General features: G+C 50.3%; 1 protein-coding gene across 1 annotated transcript; it reads left to right on the forward strand.

Moving 5' to 3' along the window:
- On the forward strand, window positions 1–19,564 carry Traf1 (TNF receptor associated factor 1). Its single transcript, XM_036185792.1, has 8 exons — window positions 1–72; window positions 3,943–4,091; window positions 5,661–5,745; window positions 13,738–13,803; window positions 14,292–14,702; window positions 15,940–16,117; window positions 17,216–17,364; window positions 18,446–19,564. The coding sequence occupies exons 2-8, from the start codon at window positions 3,952–3,954 to the stop codon at window positions 18,662–18,664; spliced, it is 1,248 nt and encodes a 415-aa protein (XP_036041685.1). The 5' UTR covers window positions 1–72; window positions 3,943–3,951; the 3' UTR covers window positions 18,665–19,564.
- Window positions 19,565–27,333: the final 7,769 nt, after the last annotated feature.

The following is a 27,333-nucleotide window of genomic DNA, read 5'->3' on the forward strand; positions in this document are numbered from 1 at the left end:
TCCCTGGGCTTCTGTCCGCTTGACACCAAGGACGCTCCCGCCCTCCGAGTGAGAGAAGGCAGCGGCTTGCAGGTTGGTTGCCCAGCACCCGCAGATCCCCAAGCGCAAGCGTCGGGCGCGGGTTCGCACTGCAGAACCCACCAAGGTCCTAGGCCCCTTTCGCTTCCCCCAGCCCCCCACCAAGCGGTGCCATGGTCCCAAAACTGTCACTGCAGCTCTGCCCTCAGCTCTGATCGAAGCCTGACATGGACATGGCAGGTGTCACCTGCGGAAGGAAAGGGAGTCGGGAGGGCAGGGGGCCACAGGCTGGAGGCCCGACAGCATGCCTGACTGTGAGCGGTAGGTGTGCCATGGGATCCCAATCTGGGCACTGTCACCGAGATGTTCCGGGGGAAGTGGGTGTGGCCCAGGTGTGTGCCCAAAGACCAGAAAGAGGCTGGCACACCGCTACTCAGAGCATAGAGATTCCCCTTACTGGGAGCAGTGGAGATGGGACCAAAGGAGGTGGAGGTTGGAAAGAGGTGCAAGAGACCCATGAAGAACCATCGTGGTACAAGTATCAACTTGGAAGGTTGTCTGAATGAGAGATGGAAGGTGCTGGCAAGAAAGGAGAGCCAGAGAGAGCCCTCTGGTTGCTTCCGATAGGACAGAAACGAGAGCAGGCCAGAGCATTTGACAGTGAGCAAACCTGTAACAGGGTTGAGTAGGTTCCCTGAAATGTCAGCAGCTGTGTGGACAATCCTCTTTAAACTTTTCACTGTGGAGTGAAGAGAGAATAGATATGGAAGAGGAATTTGGGGATAAGGACCATGCTCATTTTAAAGAGCAGGTCTGAAGCCGGGAGGTGGCGCACGCCTTTAATCCCAGCACTGGGGAGGCAGAGGCAGGCGGATCTCTGTGAGTTCCAGGCCAGCCTGGGCTACAGAGTGAGTTCCAGGGAAGGCTCCAAAGCTACACAGAGAAACCCTGTCTCAAAAAGAGCAGGTCTGTACTCAGTCCTTCTTGGCCCACTAGCTGTGAGGTCTTGAGAAAGGCACTCAACTTACCTGTACTTTGGGTCCCTCTGCTATAAAGTAGGGGGCCTCCAAAGATTGGAGGGAAATGTTGATGAGATGTTTGTAAAAGTACTTAAAAGAAGGCTGGAGATGTGGCTCAGTAAGCGAGAACTTGGTTTTGAACCCAGGACAAAGAAGAAGAAGAAAAAAAAACCACCTAACACACAGCACTAAACAGCTGTGCCTGTCATCTTACTCACAGACTTTTAGGGGAGTTTTGATGCTGGTGGGAAGGGGCTGGTAGATGGGGACTCCGTGAAGGGGTGGGGGGATAGGACAAGAGAAAGGTACCCAGAAGCTAGATGGAGCAACAAGATTGGATGCCTCCCTTGTATCCCAACAGGAGAAGAAGGGGACATGTGGGGGTGCAGGGGGTTGTTGCTCGGGCTGAGCAGTTAAGGGATGCCTTTCTGAGAGCGGGAAAGTAAGTCCAAGGTCATTGGCAGGCTGGGCAGGGCTCAGTTGACAATGGAATGTTTTGCCAATGGCCACTGGATGTTCTGGCACCATCCTGGGGAGGGTGGACAGTTGAGTTTATCTAGAGCAGTAGTTTTCAACCTATGAGCCATGACCCCTGCGAGGGTTGAGTACCAGACATCCTGCATCTCAAATATCTACAGTACAATTCATAACAGTAGCAAAATTACAGTTATCAAGTAGCAACAAAAATAATTTATGGTTGGGGTCACCACAACATGAGGAACTGTATTAAAGGGAAGGTAGAAAACCACTGAACACAGAGTCTCTGCCCATCTGGGAGGCTCAAGGAAGTTGAGAGATGCAAAACCACTGTGTATGTGTAATTTGCCATTTAAAAACCCTTTCCTTGTAGTGAGGAACAAGAAGGGCATGGTCATCGCCAAGTAAAGCACCAAAGCTTTTGGAGCATGTCACTTGGGCCACAACCCCTGCCACATTTTCACCTACTTGATGTTTAGCTATAACTTTCAACTTGACATGACCGAGGAAGTCTCAATCAGAGATTGTCTACACTGGATTGGCCAGCGGGCATGCAGTGGGAGATTGTCATAATTAAGTTAATTGATACAGGAACACCCAGCCCCTTGTGGGTGGTGCCATTCCCTAAACAGGGGGTTCTGGGCTGTGTGAGTGGAGAGTTGAGCTGATCACAGTGAAGGAACAAGCATCCATACATTTGTTTTATCCTCTGTCCCTGACTGTGGATGTGAGTTGACTGACTGTTTAGAGTCTTGCCTTGACTTCTCCCCAATGATGGACTTTAACCTGGAATTGTAAGCCAAATAAATTTCTTTCATGTTGCTTGATGCCAGAGTGTTTATCATAGCAAGAAAAATGAAACTAGAACACCTGCCTTCTCATTTGGTTGTCTCGGCAATTGGGTAAAATACATGCTTTTACCCCCCATTTCACAGATACAGAACTGAGGCATAGACACATTTAAGACTGTGTGGTGAGTTGGGTGTGGCAAGTTGGGCATAGCGGTGCATGTTGGCACATGGTGGCACACACCTTTACTCCCAGCGCTTGGAAGGGAGAGGCAGGCAGATCTCTGTGAGTTTGAAGCCAGCCTGGTCTACAGAGTGAATTTTAAAGTGAGACTCTGTCCATAAATAAATAAATATTAAAAGACCATGTATGTGGTAGATCCAGAAACCCTTCAGACCTGCCTGAACTCAGAGCCTGTAGTTTGAAAGCAGCATGTACATCTACAAACCCTAATGAAGTACAGTTGGGTAGAAAGGTATATGGAGGCCATCTTTGTCATTTGACAGTCTGAGACAAGCTGGATGCTCTGACCAACATCCCAGACTCTGAGGCTTCACCATGCTTCCTGTTCTTACCTCATTCAGGGTAGAACAGACATGGTTCCGATGCCAATGCTCAACCTCAGGCTGTGTGTCTCTGAGCCTCGCACCTTGCTTCATACAGCTGTACATGGCTACAGAAAGAATTGTAAGGACTAGAGGAAAAAGACTGCCCAGCACACAATGGCTGGCCAGAGTTGTGTTTTCCATATTCACCCTTCATGCACACATGGATCTACAGTCCGCTGGGTGACTGAGAGCAAATCCACATGAACCTGGACTTCCTTCTCGACAGGGAAGTGGTGGCTCCTGACCAGATACATAGCCACCTATGACTTCCTGAGTGGGGCTTAGGAAGAGGGCTCTGCAGAGTCTCTGCCAAAGCCTTGAACTTCAAGGGAGGGGGCCCTGTTCACTTGTAGCCACCGTGAGTGATGCACAATGCCACAGGCAGGGCGGGGCCATTAGAGGACTTCCTAATACCTTTGGTTGTCTTAGTCATAGGGTCCTCAGTCACAAGCCCTAGAGACCACTGTCGAAATCCTTTTTCTCAATATGGGGTAACCGAGTGACAATGTGAGAAAGTGGCATTTAAAGACCACCCAAACACCCTGGAGGACTCAGAACTCGAATTTTGGACCTGATTTCAGGACTCTTGGGGTTTCCATCAGAAAGCTGAACCCCACTGTTCCAGAGAATTCTACATGGCTCAGAGGTCCAGGGCAAGGGCAAGACAAGTGGCCAACCATGGTCTCTCTACCAAAGTGCCCTGGGAAGGAGATAGAGGAAGCCGGCAGCAGCTTGTGGTTCTCAGGCAGGGGAACCGTGACTCTGGAGAGCGTTGCTCTCTTCCTATGACTGTTTCTTGCTCTTTCTCACTTTGAAAAATGTCTGGACACTCCTAAAAGTTTTCAGTTTCTGTCCAGGGGATTTTTCTAACCACAAAGGGTAATTCCTACTCCATCCCTGCTGTGACTCAGCTGTGACGTTGTAACCCACAGCCAGAGAGGAGAAGATAAAGTCACAGAAAGTGTGGCCCAGGCTAGAACCCACCTCTCTTCACAGGCTCCTCAAGGCTGGCCCTCTGTTCTACTTGACAGACCCTCAAGATGGCCTCCAGCTCAGCCAGCGGCCCCCGCCCAGCCCCTGATGAAAATGAGTTTCCATTTGTTTGCCCCCCTGCTGCCTGCCAGGACCGATCAGAGCCCAGGGCTCTCTACTGCGCGGCCTGTCTCTCTGAGAAGCTGAGGTGAGGAGCCAGAGCCAAGGGCCGGTGTGAAGAAGTGCACGGAGGATTGCTGTTGGGAGGGGACTTAGGAGAACTGCCGACCTTAGCAGGCAGCTTCACCTCTCTGGGCCTCTATTTCCACAGTCCTTTCTCCTGAATACCGCCCCGGGCTGGGGGCGGATGGCTCATTAGCCACAGAAAGCTGTCTGTGCATCCATCATTATTGAGGTAGACCTTTAAGCTGCCTGGCTTGAACTCTCAGGTGTCTATGAGCCCTGACTTCTTACCTGTGGAGTTTCCTTCTGCCTCACAAAATTGCGACAAGGTTCCATCAATAATATTCCCCAAACTTCTCACAACAATGAATGTAGGCCCCTTCGGCAAATACCAAACTGTGATAAAACACTATTTTGTTTTATTAAACCCAGTTAATGGGGGCAAAGATGCAATAGGGTATATATTTATGCCTAAAGTGTAAATAACTGAGATGTTACAGCATTAGCCTTGAGCAGTGCTGTGCACCTGCTGTGGGCCAAGTGTTCCATCCCTGCGTCCTCAGGTCAGCCTGCCTGCGGAAGTCAGTACAATTACTACCCTATTGTACAGACAAGAACTGCAAACCCTGCCCCCCAGCTGAAGGCTTGCCTCCTGGGGTTTCCTGGTGAAGGTACTCCTAAAGGGCCTTGGGCCACAAGCTTGACCTTTCCTTGGGACCTCACAGCTTAAGAATGTGGGGAAACCGAATCAGTCAAATGAAAAGGTCAAATTCGGTGACTAAGGGGAGAAGCTGCAGGAGGCTGTAGCTGTGGGAAGGCCAGGTGGGGGCGGAGGTCCCAACTGACTGGGCTTCCTGCCAGCTGATGCTCTGAGTTCATCTTTTTCCCTCCGCCCCCAGGAAACCCTGGCAGAGCAGAAGCTGACTGGAAAGTGCCGGATGGCAGCCGGAGGTGCCTCTGCCCTCCCGTGGCCCATCCAAGGCCCCATTCTCTGAGGCCTGGTTTTCCTCACCTAGAAATGGGCTGAATCAGCAGCACTCACTGTTAGAACTCCGGACACAGGTGTCCTACACCGCACTCTGGTCCTAATCTGACACCCATTCCAGGTAGATAGACCCTGAGTCCTCTTCTTGTCCTAATAGGCCATGGTCACCTGCCGTGGCCAAAAAGTAAGAGGCCAAAACCACACACATGGCATTGAGAAGAACAAATGGAGTCCCATACCCATAACCCCTTGCCTAAATCTTTGAGATTGGAAGTATAGGGATTCAGAATTTTTGCAAGTCAGTGAGTAGGATAATTCTTCAAGGAGAGACCCTGTAACCAGGTGCTGGATGGGTATTTCTACAGTGAGACATCCATCATCACACTACATGGGTGTGGAAAGCCACCATCCGGTCACAACAGGTGGGGCTTCAGGAAAACAGTGGACAGCCAGAGCTTCGAAGCTTTGACAGTGGGGCCCCTGGATGGTGGAATTACTGCAAGAGGCAGGGTCTGGGCTTTGAAGTCTGTCAGGACGGTGGCAAGTGACGATAGCGGGTGCCAGCAAGGTGTGGTGCTTTATGTGAGAATCTTGTGCATGTTTCCCCAGAGATGGTGAAGATCGGATCTGTCCTAAATGCAGAGCAGACAGCTTGAAGCCTGTGAGCCCAGGAAGCCCTCTGACTCAGGAGAAGGTACGTTAGCATAAACAGGGAAGACCATCTGGCCACCTCTGGGGGCTGATGAGACAGCTCAGTCTGTGAGGCCCTGAGTTTGGTCACTGGAACCCATGTAATAAAAGTTGTGTGTGATGATATATGCAATACCAGTGCTGGGGAGGAGACACATGGATCCCTGGGCTCACTGGCCAGCTAGCCTAGCCTACATAGTAAGTTCCCAGCTACCCAGAGACCTGTCTCCAAAAGAAAGGGGGAAAATGGTGGATGGCAGGCACCTGAGAAACCACTCCTGAGGTTGTCCTTTGGCTTCTACAGAGAGCAGGAAGGAGGGAGGGAGGGAGGAAGGGAGGGAGGAGGGAGGGAGGCAGAGAGACTTGTTCAGTGGGTAGTGGCCCATGTGGCCCCTGACAGGTGCAGATGTGTTAGTCCTTTGTCTTGAGCCTACAGTGAATTCACTTTCCGAGCAAGGCGGAGACAGGTGCTCACAGTGACAGGAGCACGCTGCCCTAAGCCACCTGGCAGGCTCTGATCTATTTAGAACTGGAAGCACCTTCTAGACCAGGGGTCCACTGGCTCCTGGACCTAATCCAGCCCACCCCCTGGTTTTATATATAGCCCACAGGATAGAAATGGTTTATATGTCTTTAATTGATGGGAGAAATTGTATTCAGGAATTCATAAGGACTCTATAACATGCCAACTCTATGTCCATAAATAAAGTTCTGCTGGTATCTAGCCACCCTCGTATTTTCTGTAGCTGTTTTCTCCCTACAGTGGCAGAATTGAACACTTACAACAGAAATTTCAAAGCCCCAAAATATACTCTCCAGCCCCTTACTTGAGAAATTCAGCCAGTTCCTGACAAAGAGAGAGACTATATTCAGCTCACCTCTTCAGTGTGTCTGGGGGTAAGAGATACCTTAGACCTTTGGAAGGGGCCAGAGAGACAGGTTTATGCAACAGCCTTGAAATCTGGCCCTTCCCTCTCCACCAGGCTGAAAGGACGTTCGTAAGGTACCTGTGTAGCCCAGAGGTTTTCAGATCCCACTAACTCAGGAAGAAATGAAAAAAGGTATAGGAGTGTATTCAGTGCTATGAGCTAAATTATCTCCATTGAGAGAGCCCGTCTTCCCTGTGAGTACCCTTCCTCTAGGGCTTTGTGAAGGGACATGAAGGTGGACAGAATTTGAGGTAAACCTCTTACCAAAGACAGGACCAGGATAGCGATCTTTATGTTAATCTCACAATTAAGATTCCAAACAAAATTTGTGTGGGTCCAGAAGCCCAGCCATGTAGGGGTCACTGCGTAAAACCTGACCTCTTGGATGACACATGAGGAAGACACTCTAGCACTTTAAATGCCAGAGCCCCTCGGTGGCCAGGATCTCTGCTTGGTCATCCTCTCCTTCCCCACGGTGAGACAAATGAAGCTGCTTTCGACCAAAGCTCCCTCCAGCAGTGAACAGTACCCGTGGATCCAGACCTTGTTGTGCAGGCATGGGTTTATGTCCCGTGGTGCATGGCTGGAGGCAAACCTGTTTCCAGACCCTGTTTCTCCAGTGGTAAAATGAAGCCGCAAAGTTGGTTCTAGAAGGTTCTTCCCAGGATCTATGACATCTGAGTCACAGAGCAACAGCTGCCAGGGCACCCCTACCTCCCTCCCATTGGCCCAGATGCAGAAGAGGCTCCATACCAGTCCCCACTCCTTTGCACCAGTCCCTGTCATTCAGAGAGTGCAGGGACTTCCTGCCCTGCCCAGAGCTAATTGAAGGACTTCCCTCCCATTTTTTAGCAGCCTCCCCCTCCAATGGGCCCTTAGAGAATAATAATAATAAGGATCAAGTTCATCTCCGTGGAAGAACTGCTGAGCCTCCCTGTCTGGCTGTCTCTAGACCAGTTTCTGCACAGGAGCAGACACAGACACCTTCCCATGGGCCTTACATGTACAGCACAGGGAATGAGCTCTGTGCTTTCCAATGAGTGGTTTGTTCTTTCTCTTGGCAAAATTAAAACACACCACTTATATAACTGTTAGGTAACATGGGCCAGATATACTTTAATGTCTAGCATCTTTAGGTTTTGTTGTTGTTTTTTGTTTGTTTGTTTGTTTGTTTGTTTCCATCTTTATCAAGATAAAGCTCAATTCAAGTGGAAGGTTTGGGTGCCTGGAGCCAAATCCTCTTAGATAGCCTGGAGCCTTTATGGCCGGCTTTAAGTGAAATGTATAGTAAGGCCCTGTGTCTGGCTCTGAGAGAAGTGTTGTAGCAAAGCCTTTGCTATGTATGGATTGATCAGTAGAGTCTGAGAAACTGTTTCGAGGCTGTTTAAACTTTGGAGAAGTGTTTCTCTGGAGAGTCTGCACTTGGTGCTACCTGAGAGCTTGCAGCTGTGCCGACCTTGGTTTGAAGACACTCCTGGCAGACCTGGAGTTCTTACTTATGATTATGGCTTGCCATAATCAAAAGGGACAGAAATTCGTGTGGGTTGTCTGCTCTCATGGGCAGCAAGAGCAAGATGACTTTAGTAGTTGGAGCCTTTCCCAGCCCCAGTGAACCTTGTTTGAGTAGAGTAACTGGAGTGAGCCAGCTGGGTGTTAGTCTTTTCTAAAAAGAAGAGGAGAACTCCTCTTCTCCTTCAGAAAGTGAAGGTTTGGCATCTTAGTGAACTTCTTTCTCTTCTGTGGCACCTATGACCCAACATCAAACAATATTAACCCTTTTGTTTCTCTAGTCCTAGCTTCTAAGAGACTTGAGGGACTTCCAGGGCTCAGCAAGAGCACAGATTGAAATTTACTGCCTTAAGACAAAGTAAGGGGCTGAAGAGCTGGCTCAGTGGTTAAGAGCACTGCCTACATGGGCCACAGTGTAGTTACACACAGTAGTTACTCCTCTGATCCTGCCCTAATGGGAACTTTAGGGGACTTTTAACGTAAGGAAAATGACTAATACTGAGCCAGGCCTTTGCATGTGGTAACTCCCAACTTTTGTCTGCATGTCTGAGGTACCTAGGAGACAGAAGCTGGGCAGGGAGGCCAGGCTGGAGAGCAGCTGAATTCAGCCCAAGATGCCCATCTCACAAACCCTCCCCATGCCAGCTGCTATCAGTCTGTCCTGTCCTTGGTTTGAAGACACTCCTGGCAGACCTGGAGTTCTTACTTCTGATTATGGCTTGCCTTAATAATCACTATCTCCTTATGTAGGGCCCAGAAGCATCAGCTAGTTACAATTATAGCAAGCAAATGTTAGGAGGTCAATGACGGCATAGAGAGGCCATTCTTGCCTGGAATGACCTCCCTGGACAATCAACAGTAGGGAAGGAGACAAAGCAGGAACTGGGGCTGGGGAAGGGCTGGGGAGATCAGAGTTCCTGCTGTGTAAGCATGAGGACCCATGTTCAAATCATCAGCCTGCCTGTTAAAGGGGGTGGGGCTGGGCTTGGCCATCCACACTTGTAACACCAGCGATGGGAGGGTGAGGACAGGAGGGACTGTTGGAGCTTGTTGTTCAGAGACCTTGTCTCAAGGGACTGGATCTCAAGGTGGAGAGTGAAGTGCAGGGTACTGATGTCCTCTTCTGCTCTCCATGTGCACCTGGGTGCAAGCATACATGTGCACACACACACACACACACGCACACACACACACACGCACACACGCACACACGCACACACACGCACACACACACGCGCACACACACACACACACACACACACGCACGCACGCACGCACGCACACACACACGCACACAAGCAAAACAAACTAGGAACTAGGAAATAACATTTGATTCTGTTTGCTAAGACCCGGGAAGGAAACTGCTTCTCTCACATATTCTTTCCTCTGAGGTCCAGTCAGAAAGATTGGTCTGTAGCTCATGGTAATGCCATGGCCTTTTCTAGAAGCCCAAATGGCAGGAGTCTAAGAAGCCTGGTCTAACTCCCTGTGTGTACATGTAGCAGGCTCTGCCACTGGGTTGTGTCTTTTCGAACAGAGAACTGCAGAACTGTAAAGCAACCCTCCACATGCGGCGGGTTCCGACTTCTTTCCTTATTCTTACTGAGCTCAAGCAGGCTTCTTTCAAGGAAGGCCAGTCAGTCTTCTGTTCCCAGGGTCCTGGGACATGGGAAAACACTAGCCATGTCCCTCCTGCCTCTCTTCCCAGTCTCTGTGTGTGTCTGTGCTCTCTGAAGTGTGCTAACCAGTGTGACTCCCCACCCTTACACTCCTAAATGTGACATGTGCTCTCTGAAGTGTGCTAACCAGTGTGACTCTCCACTCATTCACTCCTAAATGTCACATGTGCTCTCTGAAGTGTGCTAACCAGTGTGACTCCCCACCCTTACACTCCTGAATGTGACATGTGCTCTCTGAAGTGTGATAACCAGTGTGACTCCCCATCTTCATACTCCTAAATGTGACATGTGCTCTCTGAAGTGTGCTAACCAGTGTGACTCCCCACCCTTACACTCCTGAATGTGACATGTGCTCTCTGAAGTGTGCTAACCAGTGTGACTCCCCACCCTTACACTCCTGAGTGTGACATGTGCTCTCTGAAGTGTGCTAACCAGTGTGACTCCCCACCCTTACACTCCTAAATGTGACAGTTTGCATCTATAATCGTAGCACTCCAGCAGCATCCTGTTGGTACCCTTGATTTATTAATAAGTGATATATGAAGGCCCAAGGCAAAAGAGATGCTAATACCTGAACCTAAATCATATGGCAAAGCCAAACTCCAACTTCGTGCTCCTAGATGGGTGGCATTGTCTCCATTTCAACTGCAAGTGGAAAACCAGCCCCCAAATGCTTTGTGCATGACTTATGGACCTGGCAGGAGCAGCCATGAATGACCAAGCTGAAAAGACTCTGTAGGCATGAAGGTGAGGTAGAGAGAGGACTCTATACCACCTGGGTGAGCACAGTGTAACCGCAAGGTCCTTTCGAGGAGACAAGCATCCACAGGAGACAGCAAGGGGATGTTGACTTTGACAATGGAGAGAGGACCTACAAGCCAGGGGCTGCAGGCAGCTTCCGGGGAACATGCTGCTGCCAGCAACCTTGTGATAGATTCTAAGTTTATATTGTGTTAAACCATTGAGTGTTGTCACAGCTATGAGAGGTAACAATATGAGCACTTACGTGTGTTACCTCATGTTCTTGTAATAGCTATCAGATGGGTTAGTATTATTCATTTTGCAAATGGGGAAACCAAACCTGGAGAACTAAGTAACTCTCCCAGTGCCATGGCACCCAAAGTGACAGCAACAGTGTATATACACAGGATGCCTCAGAGCCCATCTCCCAGTATGTGGTAAAGAGTGAGTGATGAGTCACCAAAGCTGGCAGCTGGCTGGCCCTAGGGCCTCAGAAGACCTCTTGAGTTACTGCTGCCCATCTTTCAGCATTCAAGGCTAGTCACAGCAAACTCCTGCGCCTGCCTCATCATTAGGACAAGCCAGACATCCATGTAGCCCACAGCAGGCTGTTCTGCCCACAAGCCCTGCTTATCCACAGATACATCCCACTGTGTGGCAATGCCCAAATTCTGTGTTAACTGTCCCACTTTCTTCTCCTTATTCCTCTGGGGACTGTCAACTTCAAGCCACAAAGGATGGAAACCATGAACATGGAATCATAGGGCCTTAGAGGGTCCTAAGTCCAAAATACCTGACATCTAATGTTCCTGGGCCACATGTCATCAATAGTGACCTATTGGAGAGGCTATACTGAGGCAGATTCCCAAAGCCAGTGTGACTCCCTGCCAGGGCCACCCTTTGCCTGTCCCCATCAAACATCTGTTTATTATTCTCTCTCTGTTGTTTGTATGTTTGTTTGTTTTTCCGAGACAGGGTTTCTCTGTGTAGCTTTGGAGCCTTTCCTGGAACTCACTCTGTAGACCAGGCTGACCTCAAACTCACAGAGTTCCACATGCTCTGCCTCCCAAGTGCTGTATTAAAGGCGTGTGCCACCACTGCCTGGATTTGTTTCCTATTCTTGATTGGGAGCAACCTGTCCCTTGTAGCAGAGGGCAGTGTAGCAGGTGGGTGAATCTTTTGTAGGCTGGGCTCTGCATCCCAAATTAACCATATGAATCAGCTTTGAGAAAAATGGACTCTGTGGCTTTGTATCCGTTCAGCCCTGAAGCCCTCCTGCCCCCCTCCTTTCAACCCCATCTCCTTTGATTATTCTGGTTTAAAAAAAAAATGTTCACTGGGCGGTGGTGGCACACACCTTTAATCCCAGCACTCAGGAGGCAGAGCCAGGCAGATCTCTGTGAGTTCAAGGCCAGCCTGGTCTACAGAGCAAGATCCAGGACAGGCACCAAAACTACACTGAGAAACCCTGTCTCAAAAAAAAAAAAAAAAAGTTCTCATAAAAACGAGCTATCATTTTACATGTAGAAAAATGTCATTTTACGTGCACAGTTTGATAAAGTCCTGGCTAATGTACAAAATCAGGTAATCCTCACTGCCGAGATGGCAAATGCTTCTGTCCCACAACGAGCTGGTCATTCCCTGCAAACACAGCATATCTACTGCCTGTCGGGGCCATGTTGCCTCCCGTAAACTTTCTTCATGAAGGATGTCCTGGAGTACATACCACCAACTGGGCTACATTCCCAACCCTATGAAGTATTTTAAGAAAAGCCTAACTTAAATCACTTGTTTACAACTTATAATTGACCTACAGACGAGCCACATATTCCACTTCTAGGAATTGATTCAACAGAAACAGAAATTCATGTCTACACAAAGATGTGTGTACACACAAGGCCCTGAGTTCAGTCCCCTGTATCTCATAGACCAAGATTTGTGACACATGCTTATATTCAGCACTCTGGACATGGCTGGTTGGGTGTGATGGTACATGACTCTAGTCCCAGCACTTGGGAGACAGTTCATTTTAACATCTGACTTCTTTGTTTAATGGCTTCAAGGTCTCTCCATGTTATAGCAGATCTTAGTATTAATCTCATTTGATGGCTGAGTAGGTTCTGTAGGGAGAAGACAGTCTTTGGGATCCATTCACATTCTGGCTATCCTTAGATGGTTTCCAGGTTAGGGTTGTTGCAAATTAAGCTGCTGTATGTATTCACACACATCTCTGTGTAGACATGAGTTTCTGTTTCTGTTGAATAAATTCCTGGGGTGGAATATGTGGGTCATCTGTAGGTCAATTATAAGTTATAAGCAAGTGAATTAAGTAAGTAGGGCTTGGCTTTTGCAAAATACTTCCATAGTACTGGGAATGTAACCCAGTGGTAGAATGCTTATGTGGCACACAAGGCCCTGGGTTCAGTCCCCTGTATCTCATAAACCATGATTTGTGACACATGCTTATATCAGCACTCAGAACATGGAGGCAGGAGGATCAGAAGTTCACAGCTGGCTGGGTGTGATGGTGCTTGCCTTTAATCCCTGCACTTGGGAGACAGTGGCAAGATTTCTGTGAGTTTGCGGCTAGAGTGTTCTACATAGCAAGTTCCAGGCAAACCAGGCCTACATAGTTAGAGCCTGTATTAAAAATAATTATAATAATAATAATTAAATAAATTACTTCTGTAAGACTTCCGAGGTGTCTATACTATTTTGCCTTTATGGCCCAGGTCTTTGCTAGGATGGCCTTGTCTCTCCCAGCTGTCCTGAAACACGGGGAGCAGTGCTCTGATTTTGGCCACATGCACATTCCTCCCCCATGCAGCTCTTTTGTGAAGTGTCTCTTCAACATCTGAAGCTGAAGAATGAGGGCTGGCTCCAGGGCTGTGTGGACTTGGTACTGACAGGACAGACTTTGCTGTTCCAAATGACAGCAGGGCTCTGGTCCTCTTTCTGTAATTACAGAAGGGTTGAGCCTCCAAAGGTGGGACAGGTCAGTCAGGCAGAAGGAACAGAGCAGGCCGAGTCATGTGCCTGGCCAGTTCCGGCCTTGTTGGCTCCTGTTTCTTTCAGTCAGCCCTTGGGGGAACCCCGGAGATGCCTCCCAGCATCCAGTGACACAGTTATCATTTCCAGGTTCATCCTGAGGTGGCTGAGACTGGAGTCATGTGTCCCTTTGCAAGTGTTGGCTGTTCCTTCAAGGTAAGTGACAGCATGTCAAATCTGTCCACAGTCTCAGCCCAGATGTCTCTACCTCTCCAAATCCTCCCAAACACCAAGCTACTCCTCTGGTATTTCCCATACTAAGGAGTTACCAGGCAATAAATCTAACTATTAAGTTATTGCACTACGGGAAGTTCTTCTGAATGCCTCACCTAAACCTTGTTGTAGCATCACTCAAGTGCATGTCCCCACACCCCTCTCCATGGTCCTGAATCATCATTATGCTCAAGGGCAGAACAGGGTGGTCACTCTAGAGACTGGGATGCATTAGGTGTGTGGGGGTATCTAAGGACTGTCTTCCTGCACATAGCTCCACCCCCGCCCTTCCCCATACAGACAGCCACTTCCCCTTTGCTGAGATAATGGATCTGGCTCTGCTTGGTGGCCTTTGACGCCACGTCTCCTTACTGGTCCCCAGGGTCTCCTTCCACTTCACTGTTCACTAGTGACTCTCACTCTCTTGTCAGGGGAGCCCACAATCCATGCAGGAGCACGAGGCCACTTCTCAGGCCTCCCATCTGCACCTGCTTCTGGGGGTCCTAAAGGACTGGAAGTCCTCGCCAGGCTCCAACCTTGGCTCCACGCCCATGACACTGGAGCGGAACCTGTCAGAGCTGCAGCTCCGGGCAGCTGTGGAAGTGACTGGGGACCTGGAGGTAGACTGCTACCGGGCACCTTGCTGTGAGAGCCAGGATGAACAGGCCCTGTGGCACCTCCTGAAAGAGAAGCAGTTGGCTCAGCTGGAGGAGAAGCTGCGAGTGTTTGAGAACATCGTCGCTGTCCTCAACAAGGAGGTGGAGGCTTCCCACCTGGCACTGGCCGCCTCCATCCACCAGAGCCAGTTGGACCGAGAACACATCCTGAGCTTGGAGCAGAGGGTGAGTGGGATGGGCATGTGCTCTAGGCGTCAGCTCAGGGAGCCCCTGTGCCATCCAGCCTTCCAGTCATTCATCCTGCTCAGAGCAGTTGCCTCCATCCTAGCCCAGATCTCCCCTGTGTCCCAGGATCTACTAGGAAGACCCTGTATCAGCTTGGGGGAAAGCCAGTGCTATGCAATCCAGTGCTGCAGGTCTTCTGTTTAGAAGTGGCCCGGAACTCTTCCTCCACCGGCTCCCTCCACTCATTCCAGTGCTGGGCAGTTTCACTGTTACAAAGTTCCTCCTTTCATAAAGCTGGGTTTTCCATATATTGTTCCTGGCTGTGGCCTTCAGGGCCCACAGAGCAACCCACTTTCTCATACCTACAGCTGCTCTCCAGAGCAGACAGTCAATGCTCATCCCAACAGACTATTTCCTTCAATGTCCTCGTCTGCTCTTGAGAGCATGGTGGGCCGTGATTTCCTCATATGTTCAGCTTCAGTCTCTATAGGAGTCCACATGCAGAGTGTAGTCCCAGACTCTCAGTCCACCCCCTCTATTCCAGAGATTATGCTTTTCCTAATGTAGCCAGTCACCAGGCTCCTGTCACTTTTTGAAAACAGCAACATTATTTCACTGTCTCCCACTTAGCTGGGCATGCCTTTAGTTCCATCCCTACCACACCCTGCCAATTAGGTCTGTGACATTCACCTTCTCTCTCACAACTCAACTTTATTCTTTCGGATTTCTTTGGGGAAACTTACTAGCAGGGACAGGCACTGGGCTCAAATGGTCAGGAAGATGCTGGGTTTATACCATTTACACCCTTGCCCAGTTGTAAAGTAGGTTCCCTGAGGGCAATGAGGGTTCCCATCTCACTGTCAGACTTCTGGCTCCACTCCTGCAGCTGGGCACCACACAATGTGTGGACACAGACAGGAAAGGAGCCCACCATGAAGAGACACCCTGGACAGGAGGAGAAAGTCACTGGAAGAGCTGTGAAACACAGTGAGGAAGACTAGCCAGCCAGGACAGAGACTGGAGGCTTTACAGGAAGGGATGTGTGAGCTGGGCTCCTGATGAGTGAATGGCTAGGCAGGGGAGCAAGAAGAGAAAGGAACCCCAAGCCTGAGATAGGCTCAGGCCCTGGAAGCTCAGTCAGGAAAGCCTCTGTGGTGACGTAGCCCCATGCCCCACTATCCCCACCAGTCCCCCAAGCTGGGTGATGGTGCCTCTGGCTGACCAGCCTTCCCTGCAGGTGGTGGAGTTGCAGCAGACCCTGGCCCAGAAAGATCAGGTCCTGGGCAAACTTGAGCAGAGCCTGCGACTCATGGAGGAGGCCTCCTTCGATGGCACCTTCCTGTGGAAGATCACCAATGTCACCAGGAGGTGCCATGAGTCAGTGTGTGGCAGGACTGTCAGCCTCTTCTCTCCAGGTAACTGCTCATGGGCACAGAGACCAGTAGGGGGACAGGCCCCAGAGGGCTGGGAGACGTGAAGCAGGACCAGCCATGCTGTGTCAGGCTGGGGCTCCTGAGGGAGACACGGGCTGTGCTCTGAACCACGGCTCTTGCCAGTGTACCAGCCCTCTCCTCCCTGGAACCACAGGCTGCAAAGAGGCTGTGATGAGAAGGGGCTAGGAGCCTCCCGACAGTGACAGTGGTGCAGACAGTGGGGAAGACTGTGGGCATCGCTGAATCGGGCGGTTCTTCCTTGTTTCTGGGTCTCCTGCTAAGAACAGAGTGGCGACTTGGTAGCTGTTGTTATTCGCTAACTGGTAACAAAATGCCCGTGTGTGTGTGTGTGTGTGTGTGTGTGTGTGTGTGTGTGTGTGTACATATAGTTGCCATACATTTAATATTTACATGCAGCTCTGGATCTGTTTAAGCCACACCATCTGCCAGAGCCAGGCCATTCCTGGAGGTGATATCTGAGAGGCTTGCCAAGTGATTGTCCTCACAGCCTCATTTTATAGGCCAGAGGGGCTGCTTAGAGTTGGCTGCAGAGCTCTGCCCAAGGATGTACCATTAGGGAGAGAGCCATACAAGCCTGCATACTGGGTCACCGGGGATGACTTGCTTCTTGGGGTTGATAGCAGAACCAAAAAGTACCCTTCTCACACCAGAGAAAATCAATGCCAAGACCTGGGAAGCCTAGGCCTTAACCCTAATTCTGCCCCAGCACATAAAACGATGCCCAGCTACCTCCCCTTCCTAGGCTAGTTAGTTGAGGGTTGGTTAAAATGGTAGATCTCATGTGTAACTGTGGGGCAAGCAGCATGGCACCCCAGGGAAGTGTTAAAACCACACATGCCAGATCAACCCCACTGCTAAGTCAGAACCATTGAGTGTGGTGCCTTCTCTGTGTTCAGAAGGCCAGGTGCCAATCCCTGGGCAATGCAACCTCCAAGAGCCCTTGCTCAACACTCTCCTAGAGAAGAGAGCTAGGCCCCAAACTGCACTGCACCCCATCTCCTCATCTGGAAAGCCCAGCACTGGCCGCTGCCCTGTGCTGACCCTGGCTTCATCTTTCAGCTTTCTACACTGCCAAGTACGGCTACAAGTTATGTCTGCGGTTGTACCTGAATGGAGATGGTTCAGGCAAGAAGACCCACCTGTCCCTGTTCATCGTGATCATGAGAGGAGAGTATGATGCTCTACTGCCCTGGCCATTCCGGAACAAGGTATGGGCCCAGGAGAAGACGGGTCTGGGGAGGGCATGGACACCTGGGTCCTAGTGCTGGCTTTAGCTGTGAACCTGAGGCCAGGGCAAATCAATTTCCTTTTATAAAATGAAGCTGAGTGCAGGTCCAGTGGCCAAGGCTCCCACCGCTCTGAGTGGGAGCGCCTGTTCCTGGAACAGAAGAGCCAAGCACTGGGATTTTTAAGTCCTCCCCAGGAATCGAGTTTAAGAGCAGCTTCAGCAGGTGATGAGAAGCGGTGTGCTTCCTGGGGTACGCTCAGTGGCTTGTGCCAGGGCAGAGCTTGTGTTAGGTGGATCCACTTCTCAGGGCGGTACATAATCTGCTCTGGGTACACCAGAAGCTCAGTGGGTGTCCCAAGGCTTGGACAGAAGTCCTGCCCCAGGCTGCTCTTGCTTCTCTGCCTGGCAGCAGGAGGTCCTAGCAGAAGCTGACACATCACCATGTAGGTGCCTGTGACCTGCATTCTTGTCCGGTGCACCCTAGTCTCAGCAGCCAGTTTAACTATAGCATCAGAATCCCCACTGCTGTGGCCTAGGGACATGACTTAAATGGTGAATCCAGTTCCCCAGAACCCACACCAAAAACCAGGTGTGGGTACCTGCCATCCCAAAACTGGGAAGGAGGAGCTGTGAGAAGCCCCGGCTTGCCATCCAGCCGGCTGTAGCTTAACCAGTGATCTCCAAGTCTGAATAAAATAATAATAGTAGTAGTAGCAGTAGTAAGATGGAGAGCAATTGAGGAAGACACCTGATGGTGACCTTTGGTTTGCACACACACGCGCTCCCCAAACACACACAATTCCCATTGGGTGGGACAGTGGAAGGACAAACCCTGAAGCTGCCACAGTACCAGATGTTCCTTCCACCCCATGGGCCTCTCCCTAGTGCAGATGTGACGTCTCACCTCTGCCTCCTCTCCATGTGGAACACGATACCTCCTCTCCAAGGTCAGAGGTACAGCCCAAGCAGTGGCGTGAAGCTCTCTGAGCCCACATACTGGGCTTCCATGAGAACCAATGCTATGACCTGAGGCCTGACCCTCCATCTGCCCCACCCTGCAGGTCACCTTTATGCTACTTGACCAGAACAACCGTGAACATGCCATTGATGCCTTCAGGCCTGACCTGAGCTCGGCCTCCTTCCAGCGACCGCAGAGTGAGACCAACGTGGCCAGTGGCTGCCCACTCTTCTTGCCCCTCAGCAAGCTGCAGTCACCCAAGTACGCCTACGTGAAAGATGACACAATGTTCCTCAAATGCATTGTGGACACCAGTGCTTAGGGATGGGGGGTGTCTCCTGAGGGAAACCAACTCAGACTGGAGGAGTTAACTAGATAGACCTGCAGGCCCTGGAACCCACAGTCCAAGACAAGGATGGGCTGCAGCTGGCATGACCAGAGTGCCACAGCAGCTTGGCTGTGGCTTCTGTGAGAGAGTAGGAGCACTGGAGCTGTGCCTGCAGAGATGGAGCAGAGAAGGCAAAGGTGCTCTCTTCACACAGACTACACAACACCAGAAGGTCAGCACACCAGCAGGCAGGCACACCAGGAGACCCACACACCAGCAGGCCAGCAAGCCAGCAGGTCCCAAATGTTGAGACCAACTTAAGACTGGCCTGAGGCATGGATGTTGAGCCAAGGCTGCGGGGCTTAAGCAGAGGAGCACTCCTACTAGGAAGGTCCCTATAGGTCAGTGGAAACTGGAGACTTGTCCAGTCTTTCTATTCAGACTCAGAACTAGGACCACAGGGCAGAAGGGTCAGATGCTAGTGTGAATTTGACCTATCCTGGGCTGAGTTCCTGTGTTAACAGATAAATCCAGAAGCTGCCCGGGAAAGGCTTGCGGGTTGGGTTTGGAGACCTCTGGTGTTTTTACAGATGAAACAAACAACAAAAGCCTTGAATTCCAAGTTTCCTTTCCCTGGTGAAGCTTCACCCACAGAGGGTTCTGGAGAACTACCCAGGATCCTCATATCCCTCCCAGCCCGGCTTCCTAGTCCTAGCAGCCCAAGATTCCCAACAGACAGGAGCATACCCAGGCCAGTTAACGACCTTGCCATGCAAATTGGGAACTGGTGTCCAACACACAGCACCTTCACCACTACTCAGAGGGCCCGGCTACAGGGCTACACTGCTAGGGACCACATTCCTCCTTCCTTGAACCTTCCTTCCTTCCTTGCTTCTGCTTTCCTCTCTTCCCATCCCCCCCCCTCCCTCCCCTCTCCATCTCTCTGTCTGTCTGTCTGTCTGTCTGTCTGTCTGTCTCTCTGTGTGTGTGTGTGTGTGTGTCTCTCTCTGTCTCTCTTTCTGTCTCTGTGTGTGTCTGTGTCCCTCTCTGTGTCTCTCTGTGTGTGTCTCTCTCTGTCTCTCTCTCTGTCTCTCTCTGTCTCTGTCTCTGTGTCTCTGTGTCTCTGTGTCTCTCTCTGTCTCTCTCTGTCTCTCTCTCTCTCCCCCCCTCAGGTAGCCCAGACTGGTTTCAAACTTACTCTATAATCAAAGATGACTTTGAATTCCTGATTCTCCTGCCTGTAGCTCCCAAGTGCTGGGATTATCAGTGTGTGTCCCCTGCCTGGTTCCTGCACAATGGACAAGCACTCTGCTCAGCTATGTCCTCACACCTTTAATGGCTCACTTCTGATGGGAAGAGATGTTGTCCTCACACAGTGTGAGAGGCACCGTGATTCCAGCAAAGCATCATGGGCAGCTGTGTTTATCATCTCTGCCTAGACCCTGATGAGGAAATAGCAAGACATTCAAGCCACTCTGCTGAATCATCTAGTTCTCTGGGAGAAGCCAGCATGATAGTAGATCATTATCACTGGAAGTAGCATGATGGGAAACACATAAATCCTCTGGACAAATCAGGGAGGGCTTCGCAGAAGAAGTGAGCTTTAAACTACCATGAAATATGTTAAAATGGAGAAGATCTGGGTGTGGAGGAGAGAACAGCCTTGGAGGGATAGGATGCAGTGGCTGGGTGACCAAAGACTGGAGGGGGTGCAGAAAGGCTGGACCAGGCAAAACATAGACAAGCCACCTGGCCAGGACACAGAAAACACCAAATGCTGAGCTATTGTGCACCTGCAGGGCCCTCAGCCTGTTAGCAGGATGAGACAATGGCTTAAACACATCATTTATCTTGCAGAGAAGCCCTGTGCTTATCTCTTCTAAATGATTCAGGGGTCTGGGAGGCAAGCTGCTGGTAAATCCTGTTTCCTGGGATCCTCACAAACCCCCATGAAGCACACAGGCTTGTGCCATTTGCAGATGGGGAAGCTAACCAGAGCAGCCATGGCACAGCGCTAGCATTGCTGGCTCCATCTTTGGTGCCTCTTTCTCTCTGCCTGCCAGGTTTCCTTCCAGCCATACCTCCAGCACACTACAAGGGTATGTCTTCATCAGCCCTTGGAAGGCACCGCGCCTGAGGGCCAACTCTGCAGGACAATGCCAACCCCGCAAGAAACAAGCAGTTGGACCTGAAAACATTTGCTCATAGGCCACATTGCCATGTCCACAGGTGACCCGCAGAGAATGATAGGAAATGGGAACACCTGTGATTCATGCCCTTAACGTGGACGTTCTAGGCAGATGAGAAACATTCATAGAAAAGCTATATCAATAGCCCTGGGCAGAAAGAAAAGTCACCATGATCCCAGGGACTAGAGAGCACTACTGGGAATATTTTAGTAAGTTTTCTTATCTTTTGAAAACAGTATTTTATAGATGGAAGAAACTCAGAGAGGTCAGACAATTTTCTCAAAGGCAAGCAGTCCATAGGCAGATCTCTGCCTTCATGGTCAGAGGCTTCCTGCTCAGTGTGGTACCCTTCTGGGGATGAGGTGAGTGGTAGGGAGTCTAATGGGAAGTGGCCTGCTCCTGGAACAGCTGCCAGCCCTTCAGGCTCCATCTCCAGTAGAGGCGCCTCTTGCTTGCAGTGCTCAGCCTTTTGGGGGAGGCTTCTTGGGTGGGATCCCCGCTGACCCTGTGCCAGGATCTGGGTTTCATTTGCCTCCACATCTGGGGCATGCATGCACACACATGTATGTGTTTAAGCGGAGTGCATGCATGTGGCACAGATGGGATTTATGGAGCACAGCAGGGGCTAGACGGGATAGTCACCTGGGCCACTGGCATTTTGTTGGGTCCTTTCCTCCAGCCCCACCTGTCTCAAAGTGTTTTCCTCCTGGGAAAGTCCAAGAGGTGCAGTGCTAACATAACTGGCCAGTTCCCACCCAAGAGCAATAGCAAGACCCAGCCAAGTTAGCAGCTTTTCCTCCCTCTCTGATTGGCAGGGAGGAGGTCAGCTGAGTCCTTTTCCTACCCTGCCTGTGGCCCTCTCCCACAAGCCAATGGAGTAGTTGGATCCATCCCCACAGCAACAAGGACTATACTCTGTTCTTTTTCTTTTCTTTTTTTTCTTTTCTTTTCTTTTTTGGTTTTTCAAGACAGGGTTTCTCTGTGTAACAGTCTTGGCTGTCCTGGAACTCACTCTTTAGCCCAGGCTGGCCTCGAACTCACAGAGATCCGCCTGCCTCTACCTCCTGAGTGCTGGGATTAAAGGCATGCGCCACCACCATCCGGCATGGACTATACACTCTTGAAGAGTTAGCAGAGGTGCCCCCTCCCTCTCCTCTCTCGTCTCTCTGTCTCTGTCTGTCTGTCTATCTGTCTGTCTCTCTGTCTGTCTCTCTCTCTCCTCTGTGTGTGTGTGTGTGTGTGTGTGTGTGTGTGTGTGTGTATACACAAATGTACATGTATGTGAAGATGCTTGAAGGGGACTGCTCATGCACATGTGTGGAGGCCAGAGGTCAACCCTGACTGTTGTTCCTCAGGAGGCATCACCTTGTTTTTTGAGACAGGGTCTCTCACGTGACTGGAGCTCACAGATTCAGCAAGGCTGGCTAGCAAGCAGCAAGGATCTACTTGTCGATCTCCCTGCAGTGCTAGGATTTCAGGCAAACACCAACACTCCTGGCTTTTTATGTAGTTGCCGGGAACTAACCTCGGATCCTTCAGCTTGCATTTTACCAACTGAACCATCTTCCCAGACAGGGCCCCTTGCAGAGGCTTTAAGGAAAGAGCTTGGAGGCAGTCAGGGGCCCACTCAGGAAAGCATCTCCTCCAAAAGGGCCAAGCCACTGTGGGCCTAGGCCTTCTGACCATGGACTGCCTTCCTGGTACAGCCAGGAGCCTTCTGGAGTCACTCTGTGTGGAGAACGTTTTCCCATGCTCTCACTTGCAAGCACAGATCCATCTCTGGAGAAGTCCCCGGTCTAGCAGTAAGATGGAACCTACTTGAAACACAGGCTCCTCCCTGCTCCCACTGTCCCGGGAGTTCATGCCGCATACAGAGCTTGTAGTGGGGGTGGAAAGGGCAACCCAAGCCACAGCCCTCAGAGCATGTGCTGGGCTGTTTTCTTCTGCTGTAGGTTAGGACAGTCTCTGGCTATCTCTGGGCTCTGCACTTCAACCAGGTAGATGGTGACAGACCACGGCCTTGAGTGCCAACCTATCACAAGCCCGTGTTTCACTCTACCTTAGCTTTCTTGTCTATTAAAATGAGGCCGCTAAGCCCTGTGAGGTCTACTGAACACCCACCACACATTGCCAGAACTCAGGTCCTAGAGCGTGCACACATGCGTATGCGCACACCACACACACACACACACACACACACACACACACACACACACACACCTGCCAGCCAGAAAAGCTCCCTTTGCAGACAATAATCATGTCACCTTCTGTTGATAGCACCCTAGTCTGCACAGATTATCAGCTCCTCAGGGAAGACAAGCATAGTCTTGTCTGGATATGAAGTAACTTGTCCTGTGGCCCACAGTTAGTCTGTGACTGAGCTTTGGCCTCAGCAGGAGTCTGATTATACTCTTACCTTTGGCCCTGTATGGTGGTCACTATCTGGCCGAAAAGCAGTAAGGCAGGCTGAAGAAAGCCCTCCATGTATTCAGAAATGGACATGAAAATGTGTTATCTTACATGGCAAAATGGGTTTTGCAGATGCAGTTAAGTTAAATATCTTTATTTGATGGAGTATCTTGGAGGTCATCACCAAGGAAATGATAACAAGAATCAGAAGAGCCCAAGGCAGAGAAGGTAAAAATAATGACAGACAGAAAGAGGTGATAGTAGAAACTTCAGTTAGGTGGAAGCATCTTGATGTGGAGAAAGAGGCCCCAAGCCTGTGAAACACAAGGAACACCATTACCCAGGGCCTGACCCTGTAAATCTCCTCAGGAGGAGAATGTGGCTTTAAGCCACTGGGTTTGTGGTTCCAGCAGCCACAGGAAATGAACGCGTCCCTTGAATTGTGGCTGCACCCAGATGAGAAGTGCTGAAATCCTGCAACACACACTTTATAGTGAGGGGGAATTTCGCTTATCTCATTGACATCTTATGTGGCTGACATGCTAAAATGATTTCAACATTCTGGTTAGATTAGATTTCTAGGAAACACATCCGTAATCCACATGAGTGTGACACCCAACCATACTAGAGGACTCTTTCCTTCGCCTTGGCTGGAAGGAACAGGCTCTCCCCTCCCCGGGTGGCCTGTGGCCAGCTCTGCAGAGCTGAGGATGGGGATCCCCCTACACACACATCCCCTGCAGGTGGGGAGTCTTGGTGGTGGGTGAGGAGGGTCACCGCCCCTGCTCCTCCCTCCACCCTCCCATCTGCCTCTGGGCCAGCCCAGTGTCCCTGTAAGAGTGAAGGTTATTTTTAGCTCTCACCCACTGGCTCAGCACAGCTGGCTCTGGAGCTTTGCTGAGTGTAATTCAGCCCCAGCTGCCATCTCCCTGCCAACAGGGATCTTAGAAGAAGTCAATTCAATGGTTCTGGGGCCTTTCTGGACCTAGGAGCAAGCTCCCCATCTCCCTAGCAAGGAAAGGACCACAGTCCACATTTTTGGATAATGAAACTGAAATTTCTGCAGGCTCAGACGCGGCAGAGCTAGATCTTCAAATGAAGCCAGCTAACTGGGACCTTCCTCCAGCAAGCACGGCCCTTGGCAGGGCTGAAGCTGTAGGTCTGCCCACCCAATGCCAGCTGCTTTGGGGTCTCACACAAGCTTCTCCAGGGGTAGAGGGGTGAGCATTGTGTGCCTTGGAGAGTCTTTTTGTTTTGATTGTTTACAGTGATGGAGCTTGAACCCGGGGTCCCTGGTGTACTAGGTGTTTGCCCACCACACCCTCAACCCTAGGGAAGTATTCTAAGCAGACAAGAACCAGGAGGCAACATGGAGGAGGCTTGTGTGCAAATGCTTTTACTTGCCAAGTCATCTCACTGGCCCGCGGGCAGCTATGCTCACAAGTGATCCTTTTATGTCAAATGGGGTCACAGATGTGCTCCCCTTGGTGTGAGGTCAGGCGAACTGATCTACACCAAGTTCTCAGCCCTGGCCCAGCCAGGAAACAGTGTGGTTACAGCCATTGCTGCTACCTCACTGGAGCCCCCCAGGCACCAGTGTGCAGAACAGAACACGTGCAGCAAAAGTATGTGTTTGTTTTGTGCTGAGGATTGAATCTGGGGTCTCACGGGTGCTGAGTACATGTTCTATCACTGAGCTACACCCCCAGCCACTCGGTAAACATCCAGTGGTGGATAAAACAATACTGCCTGTTTTATAACCTGCAGACTGAAGCCAAGGCTGCTTAGGAATGTCACAGGATTGAGTTATTGTATAAAGAAGCTGAGAAACAGACACAGGCTGCTGCTGTGCCTTCAGCTGCCCAGGCCAGCCCCAGCTCAAGGCCTCCCTCAGCACAGCACTGCCCATCCCATAAGCCTCAGCCTCCAGTCTCCAGGTGGCCGCCCCCTGTCTCTTGCACATCACAGTAGACTCTGGAGGTGACAGTTTCACCTGTGCCCTGGTTAATTTGACGGATCAGCCTGGCTTTGCTGCGATATCCAGTTATTCAGCCGTTATCAGGTGTGACTGGAATGGGGTTTTGTGGATGTAATCGCCGCTTATAATTGGTTGGTTTAATTAAAGGATTATCCTAGTTGATCTGTTAGCAGGTGCTAGGAACCAAACTGAGATTTCCCTGAAGAAGAAAGTCAACTTGTGAGCAGGAACTGGCAGCTGGCCTTGCCCACTACCTGCCCGGGGGTGGTGCCTATTGGCCTCAGCAGACCCCTCAATCAAGTCAGTCCTTTGCAGTAAATCAACCCAAATGTTTCAATCTAGAAGATTATTTTCCCTCACATGATATGATTTCTAAATGTGAATTTGTTTTTAAATGTACAAAATAAATCATAATTCAAAGTAAGGTCTAGTCTTCCTTTACACTAAGTAAATAAGACTTCCAAAAAGCCATTCAAAGAATTATATTAAAGTGCCATGTAGTGATTACATAAACACACGCAGCGATCACATTCCCTAAAACCCTGAATGGTGGGAACAGAGGCAAGCTTAATGCTGGTGTCTTTTTGCCTTGTTCCCTTAAGGGGCCAGTTCCTAGCTTTCTGCATCTTGGTTACTACTGGGTTTCCAGGAAGGGAAATCATTCACATCAGAGCAGATGGATTGGGAGGGCTCTCTCCCTCCTTACATTATTGTGGAATGAGCACTGAGTTAAAAGTCCTCCCTGGACTCAGGCCTCACCATATGCCTTGCTGTGCGACCTTAGAACAGTCCCATTGCCAGCTCTGAACTCCACTTTGGTCTTGGACAAAGTTGGAGAACAGAGCCTTGAGCCACGAGGTAATAGGATTACTCTGGCCTTTACAAAGAGTGTACAAGTCCTTGCCCTTGGAAGGCCCTCAGCTGTTAACTGAAGCAGAGGTGAAGGGTGCTGGCTGAAGAGGGGAAAGCCTTAAGACTTCTGCTATTGGGCATTTATTTGGAATTCATCCATTGTATCCTCCTGATGCTTCTGGGAGCCCTGTCCAAGGCCAATGCCAGTGCTCAGGGTGTATAGAGGGGTGACAGCAGGTGAGTGGAATACATGCACCCTTCTGCAGCCAGCGGTGGGCCAGTGGCTAAGGGGCAGGAGGATTTAGTTGCAAGACCCGTCAGCCAGTGCTCCTATACGCTACAGCAGGAAAACATTCCAAACAGATTCACCTGGCCCCCAGGCTCCTGCAATGCCTGCTTCTGGGTGGGGCACATGTAGCAAGAGCCTCTGGTGGTCAACGACTTCTTCCACCCAGCCAGGCCAGGGCCCAGCTGCCCCTAGGGCAGACCACCTCTTGGGAGATGATCTGGAGACAAGGGGCCAGATGGCCCAGGAGACAGCCTGTCCCCAGGATCTGTTGATCTGCTGGAGGGATGTAACCTGAACCTCCTAGAAGAGGAATGAAGAGTGGAATTCTGCAGTGTGATTGGTGGGTTTCTAGCTCTCCTATTTCTTCTCTGTTCTAGGAGTCTGTGGCTCCTGGGTTTATTCTTTTAATTACAAGACGATATCCAGGATAGGTTCAGACTTAGAATTTAAACATGTAAACTATGTTTAAAATGACTCCTAATTCCTATGTCAAAGAATAGATGAAGTCAGTCACCTGTCTCAGGAAATTAGATGAACTTAGGAAGGTTATTGGAAGCTGTGGAATTGGTTCAACTTGAAAATTGAAAATTTTGTGTCCGTGTGTCTGTGGGGGTGGGAGTCCAACTTTTGACTTAATATTGACTTCAACCTGAACTTTTTAAAAAATTTCATACCCAGACATTTAATTGTTTAAATGTATATTTTTTTTCAAAATCTTTAATAAAGTTACTCAGACCTTGGAGAGTGTGGGGACATCCAAAGGCTGACATTCAGGACCTGGAGTTAACCTTCACACCGGGGCCCTTTGTGTTCCTTCTCCCTGTAACTGGGTCTAGTCATGGGGTTGGGACTGTCACAGAACAGAGAGGAATGAACAGGAACACCCCACCCCACCCCCGGTCTGCCAGGCAGGGTGCACGATGGCCTCACCAGATTTACAAACCTA

Source organism: Onychomys torridus, chromosome 4 (assembly GCF_903995425.1).
Source record: "Onychomys torridus chromosome 4, mOncTor1.1, whole genome shotgun sequence".
Classification (NCBI taxonomy): domain Eukaryota; kingdom Metazoa; phylum Chordata; class Mammalia; order Rodentia; family Cricetidae; genus Onychomys; species Onychomys torridus.

Bases quoted from the DNA above. Each gene is read 5' to 3' on its own strand.
- Traf1 (XM_036185792.1), top strand. From the start codon at position 3,952: ATGGCCTCCAGCTCAGCCAGCGGCCCCCGCCCAGCCCCTGATGAAAAT. The intron at 14,703-15,939 runs GTGAGTGGGATG...CCTTCCCTGCAG, and splicing joins TCCTGAGCTTGGAGCAGAGG to GTGGTGGAGTTGCAGCAGAC. The intron at 16,118-17,215 runs GTAACTGCTCAT...TTCATCTTTCAG, and splicing joins TGTCAGCCTCTTCTCTCCAG to CTTTCTACACTGCCAAGTAC.